Genomic DNA, 12179 nt, shown 5'->3' with positions numbered 1-12179 from the left:
AGGCATCCTGTCACATTACTGGAAGGGTTGAATACTGGAGAGATAATTGAATATTGCAGGATAAAAGCATTGTGACAGCTGCCAGGGAGCTTTACACAAACTTGCATTATCCTGTTTCTGTGATTGGAGATGAGTTGCACATTAATTGAGTGGTGGCCCTTCCTATTTACAAAGGCTGCTGGCTGATATTTTGGTGCCTGATGGCAACAAGTGCGCAGTCAATAATGCCCTGGATGCGAGGGAAACCAACCACTGCTGCAAATTACTGGGCTCACTCCTGTTGCCATCAATGGGAAAAGTGATGTACTGGCCAACAGGGCATTGGTGAGCTGCTTTATGCAGCTGTGCATTGCAGATTGGGATATGCAGATGTCCCCTGCGTCAGCCTGGAATAAGCCAGTGTCAAAGAAGTTAAGGGCTGTGGTGACTTTGACAGCCACTTGCAAAGCATGGCCGTCTGGTGCAGCAGGCAGCAGGCCCTGTTACAAGAGGGTGCAGATGTCTGTAACAGCCTGCCTGGAGAAGCACAACCTCCTGATGCACTGCTCCTCAGATAGATCCAGAAAAGTAACTCTTGGCCTATAGGCCCTCTGGTCTGGGTAAGGCCTCCTACAAACAGCCCCCTCACCTGCTTTGTTCTCATAGGCCCACCTGCTGTTTGCTGAGGCTGCCGCTGCTCCTCTTGATTCCCCTCTTCCTCCATCCAAATCAAAGTGGCTATAATGGCATCCATGATAAGCTGTGAGAGCGTATTCAAGGTAAGTATCTCAGAAAAACGCAGAAGGAAGCAATCTGGAAGCTGAAAAGTCTACTGGCAATCCAAACAGTGCAATGGCACATGGATCCCTATGATCCAATTGCCTGTAGGTGACTGCCCCTTTAAATAGTGCTTCGAGTGGCCCTGAGAAACCAATCCTGCTCGGTTTTACTAGTTGTTGGGCATTGGGCGGGACTTCTGCAATTTTGCATTAAAATCATGTTGAGGTCCTAATGACATTATAGGACCCCAATTTGCATGCATTCATGAGACCCCCCCACCCATCTCTGGCAGGTGCCTTGGCCAACTAAAAAAGGTGCATAGTTAAAATGGTGGTCAGTGGGAAAGCAGCAGGAATGGGGTGGTAAGGACTCTGAAGCAATTTTAACAGCACACCACCCAGTTCCTGCCAGCCGAGGAGGGTTAAAATCACCCCTATTGGTTAAGTCAGATTTAACTTGGGTTAGCATAATTCCCTTTACTCTCCACCAATAATATGCTTTAGCCCTCCAAGCTAAGAGTGGCTTCAAATAAAGCACCAATGTGAACATTTCCACTTCCCATTATCAGCCACACTATAGTCTTTCTGTGTTATGGTGGTGACATCAGAGTGAGCACAGTACTACACAGGATAATAGGACAGTGGCATTAATGATTCATTAAGAGCCTAAAACAATAATAATGCAAGATTTCCATCTTCATTTTAACTACTATGGCTGTTGTAACTTACGATTAGAGTTGCTAAATTTGAAATGTTTTAAGAATATAGATCATATATTTTAAGTTTCTGCTATTGGCTTAAAGTATTAGCATATTAGTACTGAGCCCTGTGTGTTTCTTCAAGCACGTACCAATGCAAGCAATCGCTGGTATATATTTAAAACAGCAGTATAGGGAGCAGCATACAGCACCTACATACAACAGAACCTTGTTATAATGAACTCAACTACTACACATTCCTTCCTATAGCACATGGTTTTTCCTCAGCCCTGTCTGAAACTCCATCAATAAGATAAGAGTGTGACCATCAATAAATTAACCTGCAATAAGGATTATTTTTGTGCACCCCATGAGTTTGTATTTATAAGGTTCAACTGTAGTAGAATGACTGTGATTATGCTTAAATGATAAGTATTAAAATTGCACAGCAAGCAATGAGGGTAGTTTTTTATTGTTAATTTAGTTTCTATTCCAGTGGATTAGTATTGTTACATTAAAACACCAAACCTTACTTACAGGTAAACAGGCGTTAACTGTACATGGGAGGGTTTCTGGGGAGCGTGGTAGGAGTATGAATCAAGTCCACCTATGAAATCAACTGAAACCACAACACAACCACCAATAAATACACAGATTCACAAATGAAAAAAAATGAAATGAATAAAGCCACAGAAAACAGATATAAACTGATAAATATTAAACAGAAATAAAAATGCAAACATTTAACAAAAAAAAATCACATTGTTGGCCCAATATTCCTCGGTTTGCTATTTTAATAGATGCTTTAACCCCTTTCACAAAGATGAGGTAGAGCTAACTTATCTTTCCGTAGGAACCTACTATCTTCCCATAACAGCACTAACTGCATCTTGAATGATTCCCAAGCTTTGTCTCCACTACTCTATCTGGAAAATCATTCCAGTTATTAATCATTTGTTGTGTGATTAAATGATTTCTAAAATCAATTCTGAACTTTCCTTTTGCCAGTTTAACTCCTTGTTTATTTTAAATGGGTTAATGCCTCCGTTAAAATAGCAGACAGAGGAACTCATTATCTGATCATCCACTAATATTGGTAGCAGAAATTTCTAGCCTATGTTTGGGATGGTGGAGAAGTTATGTACTTTTTTTAAAGCCAAAGTTCAAGATAAAAGATGTCAATGATGGAGAATGGAGAATGGAATAGTTTTCTGTTCTTAGAATCAAATCTCCCACTCTAGTGACTTCAGCATAAAATAGTGACATTCCCAGTGCAGTACTGAGGGAGTGCTGCACAGTCGGAGGTACCGTCTTTCGAATGAGACATTAAATTGAGGTCTCGTCTGCCCTCTCAGGTAGACATAAAAGATCCCACGGCACTATTTTGAAGAAGTGCAGGGGAGTTCTCCCCGGTGTCCTGGCCAAAATTTATCCTTCAACCAACACGTAAAAACAGATTTATCTAGTCATCATTGTGGGATGTCTAGAGTCTAGAACTAGAGGGCATAGTCTCAGGATAAGGGGTCGGCCATTTAAGACTGAGATGAGGAGGAATTTCTTCACTCAGAGGGTTGTGAATCTTTGGCATTCTCTACCGCAGAGGGCTGTGGATGCTGAGTTGTTGAGTATATTCAAGGCTGAGGTAGATAGATTTTTGGACTCTAAGGGAATCAAGAGATATGGGGATCGGGCAGGAAAGTGCAGTTGAGGTTGGAGATCAGCCATGATCTGATTGAATGGTGGAGCAGGTTCAAGGGGCTGTATGGCCTACTCCTGTTCCTATTTCTTATGTTCTTACTTTCTTATGGGACCTTGCTATGCACACATTGGCTGCCGCATTTCCTACATTACAACGGTGACTGCACTTCAAAAGTACTTCATTGGCTGTAAAGCGCTTTGAGACATCCTGAGGCCATGAAAGGCACTATATAAATGCAAGTCTTTCTTTCTTTAAAAGGAGCAATTTTCCAACTTTGCATGCCCAAATTTCTGATAAGTGCTACTGGGGGAAGGAGCTTCCTGCCAAGTTGGAACATTACCCCTCAAGTTTACCTAAGTTATGGGCATTGTTTTGGTTCCCCTCCATTTCACAGAGTCAGTCTTGATTGATTTACCGCTCCAGAGGAATTCACTCTGCTGCTTGTTACTATTGCAAGGTCAAGAATTCCCATTGAAAGTGTTCAGCAGATTTCTATTCCCACAGCAGCAGCATCTGGTAGGAGCTGGAAGAGGTATTGAGAGGCAAGATAGGGAGGATGGAGCACATTTCATGGGGTGGCACTATTTGCTCAAATTCTGCAATTAAACACGGCCACAATTTTCTAGGCTATGGGTTAGAAGTAGAAAAACTCCCTCTACACTATCCCAATTATCTGCCCAAAGTAACCATTGCTTCACCAATGTAACATTTCTGCTTCCTAAGTGTCTCTTGAGTAAGAGTCCCAATTTAATAGCAATTAATGTCAAACTAGGCAGTTGTGTGCAGTGGACTAACAGCTACAGGAAAATAGATTGAGACTGTCCAACTTTATTTCACCTAGGACCATTAGAGCTGTCTGAAAATGGAGACATTCTCAGTCTAGGCTGGTGGTTTTTTGAGATGTGATACAAATATTTTTAAAATGTTATCTAACAACTGCCCCTCTATGTAAAAGGAGATGCTACAGCTCTATACTGCATTAAATCCTGTTCCCCTATGATTCCTGTTTTCGCCAACCTCCAAAACACCGATTTCAATATTTTTGTCCTTGTCTTTAAGGCCTATCACAGCCTCTTCCCTCCATGCCTCTGCTGACTCCTTCAGCTCTGTTCCTGCATGTACCACCTCCCCTCCCTACCCACCAATGCTCTTCATTTGCTTTGCCCCCACCACTAGCTCACCCTTCAGCCACAGAGCCTTCATCCACCTCGGCCCCACACTCTGGAATGTTGTCCCTAAACCCCTCCATCTTGCTTTCTCTCTCTTCCTTCAAAAAGCCTTTATCCTACCATTGCTCAGTTTCTAGGTATTTTTGCCTCTCTGAAGCAATTTGTGACTTTTTATTATGTTAAAAGTACTATATCACTGCTGGTATAGGGCCCACTTATAGCTTAAAGAGTTGAGTTACCTATTTAAATAGTACAGTAAAAATATGTCCTCCCATGTTTGTTTAAAGGCTAAGCATAACCATTAAGAACAGACATAGGAACCCAATATTACAGGCCTGTAGGGAAGTACTTCAAGTTGCAGTCATTTTATTTGTGCTTTTCACTGTTGAAATACGAAATCCAGTTCAATGCATTAATAAGTAAAGCATGAACAAACACTGTATGCAAGTGTCACAATGAGTAAAGGGATATACCAACTAAAGCTTTGCTTCAATGAACATGTGACAGTTATGTATGTTGTGTTGAATAACAGTATATTTCACAGCATTTCATAACAAACTTTGCTCCATTTGATGGGTTGAAGCAGAACTAAATTTGGTATATAAGAACATAAGAAATAGGAGCAGGAGTAGGCTAATCGGCCCCTCAAGCCTGCTCCGCCATTCAATAAGATCATGGCTGATCTGATCCCAACCTCAAATCTAAATTCATGTGACTAAATATTAAAACAAAATGTTATTAAACTTAATAATACTATTAGATTTCATATGAATTTTTTATATATCAATCTCCTATGGCATTGCACATGGTGAATCAAAACCAAGTTTTAGGTGAATTGGGGTTATAGTGCGGGGGATAATTGGACCAGGGCCTGCAGACATAATTCAGTCTCCATTTTAAATTCCTATATTCTGTCCATATTTTTCATAGAATCATAGAAGATTACAGCACGGAAGGAGGCCATTCGGCCCATTAAGTCCGCGCCGGCCCTATGCATGAGCAATCTAGCTAGTCCCACTCCCCCGCCCTATCCCTGTAGCTCTGCACATTTTTTTCGTTTCAAGTACTTATCCAGTTCCCTTTTGAAGGCCATGATTGAATCTGCCTCCACCACTCCCTCGGGCAGTGCATTCCAGATCCCAACCACTCGCTGTATAAAAAAGTTTTTCTTCATATCACCTTTGGTTCTTTTGCCAATCACCTTAAATCTATATCCTCTGGTTCCTGACCCTTCCGTCAATGGGAACAGTTTCTCCCTATCTACTCTGTCTGGACCCTTCATGATTTTGAATACCTCTATCAAATCTCCTCGCAACATTCTCTGTTCCAAGGAGAACAATCCCAGCTTCTCTAGTCTATCCACGTAATTTAAGTCCCTCATCCCTGGAATCATTCTAGTAAATCTCCTCTGTACCCTCTCTAAGGCCTTCACATCTTTCCTAAAGTGCGGTGCCCAGAACTGGACACAATACTCCAGCTGTGGCGGAACCAGTGTTCATCGTGACTTCCTTGCTTTTGTACTCTATGCCTCTATTAAAAACGCCCAGGATCCCGTATGCTTTTTTAACCGCTTTCTCAACCTGCCCTGCCACCTTCAACGATTTATGCACATATACCCCCAGATCCCTCTGTTCCTCCACCCCTTTTAGAATTGTGCCCTCTAGTTTATATTGCCTCTCATTTTTCCTACCGAAATGCATCACCTCGCATTTTTCCGTGTTAAACTTCATCTGCCACGTGTCCGCCCATGCCACCAGTGTGCCTATATCCTCTTGAAGTCTATCATTATCCTCCTCACTGTTCACTACCCTTCCAAGTTTGTGTCATCCGCAAATTTTGAAATTGTGCCCTGTACTCCCAAGTCCATGTCATTAATATATATCAAGAAAAGTAGTGGTCCCAGCACCAACCCCTGGCGAACACCACTGCACACCTCCCTCCAGTCCGAAAAACAACCGTTCACCACTACTCTCTGTTTCCTGTCATTTAGCCAATTCTGTATCCATGTTGCTATTGCCCCCTTTATTCCATGGGCTGCAATCTTAATAGCAAGCCTACCATGCAGCACTTTATCAAACGTTTTTGAAAATCCATATAGACCACATCAACTGCATTGCCCTCATCTACCCTCTCTGTTACCTAATCAAAAACTCCATCAAGTTGGTTAAACATGATTTTCCTTTAACAAATCTGTGCTGGCTTTCTCTAATCAATCTACACTCATTCAAGTGACTGTTAATTCTGTCCCGGATTATCGTTTCCAAGTTTCCCCACCACCGAGGTTAAACTGACTGGTCTATAGTTTATCTTTACACCCTGTTTTGAACAAGGGTGTAACACTTGCAATTCTCCAGTCCTCTGGCACCACTCCTGAATCTAAGGATGTCTGGATATATATCATTATAAATTCCTATATTCCTAATGTGCTGCGGCACCTCCACTGACGGAGAGTGCAATTACAGTGTGATAAGTCTACATACAACAACAACTTGCATTTATATAGCGCCTTTAACGTAGTAAAATGTCCCAAGGCGCTTCACAGGAGTGATTGCAAACAAAATTTGACAACAAGCTACATAAGAAGATATTTGGTGACCAAATGCTTGGTCAAAGAAGCAGGTTTGAAGGAGCATCTTAAAGGAGGAGAAAGAGGTAGAGAGACGGAGAGGTCTAGGGAGGGAATTCCAGAGCTTAGGGCCTTGGCAGCTGAAGGCATGGCCACCAATGGTGGAGCAATTGAAATTGGGGATGTGCAAGAGGTAAGAATTGGTGGAACACAGAGATCTCGAAGGATTGTCAGGCTAGAGGACGTTACAGAGATAGGGAGGGGCGAGGCCATGGATGGATTTGAGAATTTTAAAATCGAGGCGTTCCCGGACCAGGAGCCAATGTAGGTCAGCGAGCGCAGAGTTGATGGGTGAACAGGACTTGGTGCGAGTTAGGATACAGGCAGATGGGTTTTGGATGAGCTCAAGTTTATGGAGAGTGGAAGATGGGAAGCCGGCCAAGAAAGCATTGGAATAGTCGAGTCTAGAGATAACAAAGGCATGGATGAGGGTTTCAGTGACAGATGAACAGAGGCAGGGGCGGAGACGAGTGATGTTACGGAGGTGGTAGTAGGTGGTCTTGGTGATAGTGTGGATATGGGGTCGGAAGCTCAGCTTAGGGTCAAATAGGATGGCAAGGTTGTGAATGGTCTGGCAGTTTCCACTTTAAATGTGGACATAGGAATTTATTCGAAGTTATATTGAAGAAATATTTGAAGTCAATGAAGGCAACAATCAGGAGAGGTGTATAATGGGGGGCCGATCCAATATCGCCCCATTGATACTATCCCCATAAGTTAAAATGACCCCCCTCAATGCTGGAGGGAAGCTTGCAGCCAAAATCTTCCAACTGAAAAGCAAAAGTGTCACTAACTGAGCCGAGCTAATTGTATACAACAATGGATTAAATGGAGTTATTCCTGTGGCTGTGTGTAGTGAGAGGATACTATACAACTAGTGTGGATATCCCAATCCTACAGCAAGCAGGGGAGTTGTGGTCATGGAGGAAGTGAGCAGCTGAGCCATACAGACCAAGAATCCCTGTTTGTGTGGAGTTAACTGATCTCAGCTGGGCAATGTAAGGATATTAAAATTTGCTTCAGCACTCCTGGGTTAGAGAGGTGAAAATCAGCCTAGATTTTCGCTCCTGATCTCCATCCAGTGACTCCTGCTGGAAAATGCACGTGTATGGGTGTCAGGTGAGGAGATTGGGATCTGCTGTGATACCTTCCACAGTCGACCATTCTGACAACCACTGTCTAGGCTCACACATGAAAAATGACACTTAGGCAAGGTATCAGAAGGAAAGTGGTCACTGGTGCCCATAGAACCATACCACAAGAGACAGGAGAATGCAAAGGAAGAAAATTGGCAGAGACAGGAGGGGAAATATAAAAAAGTGATCTATAATTAGGTTGTGGTTGTTATAAGTGTTTTTTATAGTCTTTATTCTTCCTGTAGGTGATGACTCTTGCTGGGGTACAGATCTACAGGGCCAGCAGAGCTGCGGTATTTCACCCTTGTATCTATTCTCCCTACATGAGCTTGGCCTGTAATTAGCTTCATGGTATTCAATTATGTGAGACACCCTAGAACACATACTTATAAGATTCAATATCACACGTGTTATAGGTGATAACATCGAGGGTGGGCAGCAAAGAGTTATAGCTCCAATGCACAACCAATTATGTGCTAATTAATGTTCACTGGTTCCCAGGAACCAATTGTGTGCCTTCAACTGGTTGAGCTATCAATTACAACCCAATAGCTTGTAAAGTTTTCTATGCACAAGTGTAGCTGGAGACTTTGAATTAGTTGTTTCTTAGGAGTCGTTTGACAAGACATTACTATTTAAATTGATGTCAATTACATTCATTGCCTCCCTTAAACAAAGCAGCAGGCACTTACTTAACAACATAGACAAGGTCATTAACCATCCAGAACTTGCTGGTTAGCTACCCATGGGACATTTTGTTGTGGTTTCTACACATTTTCCACCACTTGCCTCTAAGTCTGAGCAAGGTCTGCTCCCTGAAGGCGACCAATGCATTTATTGCACCTTCTCACATTTAACAAAAACATCCGGAAATTGGAAAGCGCAACAAAAGAATTAACTACAGGCAATTTTTTTGTAATCAGAAGGCCAGAAAACTTGTCAGTAGAAGCCTTGGAGCAAGTTATTTCTGCCTTCCCTGTTGGGAAATGAAATGTGGTAGAGAGAGACAGAGGGAGGAGAAAATAACTTTAAAAAGTAGGTTAAGAAAATATCCAGTGACTGCTTAATTTAATAATAACTCTATTGGGTTGGATTTCAGTGGGTGTAAATTTTAATCTGGGTATGATACTAATGTACAAAGTAAATGTGCAATAGCTTTATATGAGTCTTGCTTTTTAAGAGCTCAGTTTGACTTTTTTTTAAAGTTCACATCTTGGACTACAAATCATCCGATTACATTCATTTTTATGTAATAGCTTAAAATACAGTGCTTACATAGAAAATAAATCTGATTTACTTTAAGGAATTCTGAGATGCAGTTAACCTTCAGCTAACATCCAGGAACACTATGGTCATATACATCAGGACAGGAAGGGAGTGAAATGAAACCCCGAGGTGCAGTCTCAGTGGAGGATCTGATTTAGCTCTGAGAATTTGTCAATTTTCCCTTGTGGACTCTGTGATATTTCTACATCAACTGTCAATTCCTGCTGGTTGTGTACATTGTTGTTTTAATGTGATGATCCATCAGAGAAACCTAAAGTGCCACATATTGTATTACAAGCTGAACCAGCAAATGTACCTCAATGTACACACTAATTGGATTTCCTGTATTTGGTACCTGATATAAAACTGTAGTATGAGTTTCCATGAAATAAAATCTTTATTTTGAGTATCAGTGTGAACAAAAACCCAATCGTTTCCAAAACTATTCTGCGCATTAAATTTTATTACATTATGTTATGAATCACAATCCACCATAAACTAAGAAGGCATCTTAAATGAATATACCTGAATAAATCTATTCCCTTGTCCAATTCTTGCCATTAACCAAGTGCCGTAGAATGTATGGGGAAGAAATTGATCCCCTTAAGTGTGTGTTCCCATTAACTCCAAGTTGATTTTTTTTCATTCTTTCATGGGATATGGGTGTCACTGGCAAGGCCAGTATTTATTGCCCATCCCTAATTGCCCTTGAGAAGGTGGTGGTGAGCCGCCTTCTTGAACCACTGCAATCCGTGTGGTGAAGGTTCTCCCATGGTGCTGCTAGGTAGGGAATTCCAGGATTTTGACCCAGCCACGATGAAGGAATGGCGATATATTTCCAAGTCGGGATGGTGTGTGACTTGGAGGGGAACGTGCAGGTGGTGTTGTTCCCATGTGCCTGCCGCCCTTGTCCTTCTAGGTGGTAGAGATCACGGGTTTGGGAGGTGCTGTCGAAGAAGCCTTGGCGAGTTGCTGCAGTGCATCCTGTAGATGGTACACACTGCAGCCAGAGTGCGCCGGTGGTGAAGGGAGTGAATGTTTAGGATGGTGGATGGAGTGCCAATCAAGTGGGCTGCATTATCCTGGATGGTGTCGAGCTTCTTGAGTGTTGTTGGAGCTGCACTCATCCAGGCAAGTGGAGAGTATTCCATCACACTCCTGACTTGTGCCTTGTAGATGGTGAAAAGGCTTTGGGGAGTCAGGAGGTGAGTCACTCGCCGCAGAATACCCAGCCTCTGACCTGCTCTGGTAGCCACAGTATTTATGTGGCTGGTCCAGTTAAGTCTCTGGTCAATGGTGACCCCCAGGATGTTGATGGTGGGGGATTCGGTGATTGTAATGCCGTTGAGTGTCAAGGGGAGGTGGTTAGACTCTCTCTTGTTGGAGATGTCATTGCCTGGCACTTGTCTGGCGCGAATGTTATTTGCCACTTATCAGCCCAAGCCTGGATGTTGTCCAGGTCTTGCTGCATACGGGCACGGACTGCTTCATTATCTGAGGGGTTGCGAATGGTTACACTAAGGAATAATCTTCTGACGTTGGGATGAGGGCACATCATTGATTTAGAATAGGAAGGAGGTTTTCTTGTTAACTCATCTTATTGAACAAATGAAAATTAAGAAAATAAGAAGGCTGAAATGGCAAGAATGAACACAGTGTTTAGTTAGTGTTTGCTGAGACATGGGAAAGGTCAAATAAATCACATTGACTTTGTGAGAAAATATCATGAAGCCCTTCTACTGAAAGCGGCATGTGATCACCGCTGCTCAGTTAACCACACTAACTTCTCTTCCTCATTTTCTTCTTTAGATGTGCTGCCAGAAGACAACACAAGTCCTCGGCATCTGGCACTGTCAGCACTTCACAGCACACTGTCACTCACCTTGTCTCTCCCAAGCATTAGCTGAGAGACATCCACTCCAGGAAAGTTAGAGGAGAGTGCAATGGGTGAGTTGGAATAGTTCATGGTGGCATATGAGCAGGAAGACATTGCTGGACGGAGAGTCAGGAGGTGTTGCCTCTCAACTAAAAAGATTGGGGATCTGCAGCTCATTGATCCTGCGTTTGAAAAGAATGATTCTGGCAGAGGATCAAACCTTGGTGCAGACATCGATGGTCATATTAGAGAATGTGCTGCCGATGGCGTGTCAGGTGCTGGATTCCACCACCAACAGGTGCAGTACAACATCGCAAGCCAGTACTCAATGTGTGGCAGCCCTAGGGACATCTGTAGCAATGCATTAACAGCTGTCTGTGATCTTCATAGATGCTCGCACTGTGACCATAGAGGCCTGGGTGTCACATTGGAAAGGGCTGCCTCTTCTGGCTTCGATGGGCCTTGTGACTAGTTATAGGTACCCGCGCAGCAGGGATTCACTGATACTATTAGGCATGCTTTTACATAGATCAGTGACTGTGCAGAGCCAATGCCTGGTACTAGTGGCATGACAGAAGCGTACATGGATAATGGTGCTATTTCTCAGGACAGCAGCACATGTATGCTCTCTTGCCAGCACCCTCCAATGCCTGAAGAAAGGCACAGGGCCAGGCCACCAATGCAGCAGGCCAGAGGTGCAACTTGCTGCAGAACTTAGCTGTCGTGATATGAGGGCCACCTCAGCCCCAAAGGGCTCCATTTGGAATGCGGCAGCTCACGCAGCCCTCCCACTCAGGTAGAACTTTGACAGAAGCACAAGATTGGGTTTAAGAGTGCACAGATCACACACTTGCACCAAGTGGAAGCAGGGTAGTAAGAAATACACACTTGCAGACACACACCACTATAGATATTATGGAGCCAGACATCTGCATTGGATTTGGCGAGATA

At 43.0% G+C, this 12179-nt stretch overlaps 1 protein-coding gene across 1 annotated transcript in view; it reads right to left on the bottom strand.

Moving 5' to 3' along the window:
- Positions 1-1989: 1989 nt before the first annotated feature.
- LOC137306481 (sodium/potassium-transporting ATPase subunit beta-1-interacting protein 2-like) overlaps positions 1990-12179 on the bottom strand; it is a 186437-nt gene continuing 176247 nt past the window's right edge. The window contains exon 4 of the mRNA XM_067975744.1: positions 1990-2075. Within this exon, the coding sequence (XP_067831845.1) occupies positions 1990-2075 (86 nt within the window). The remainder of the gene's footprint in view (positions 2076-12179) is intronic.

Source organism: Heptranchias perlo, chromosome 3, assembly GCF_035084215.1.
Source record: "Heptranchias perlo isolate sHepPer1 chromosome 3, sHepPer1.hap1, whole genome shotgun sequence".
Lineage (NCBI taxonomy): Eukaryota > Metazoa > Chordata > Chondrichthyes > Hexanchiformes > Hexanchidae > Heptranchias > Heptranchias perlo.
Note: the sequence above shows the minus strand (reverse complement) of the source record. Positions and strands in the feature narration are given on the sequence as shown.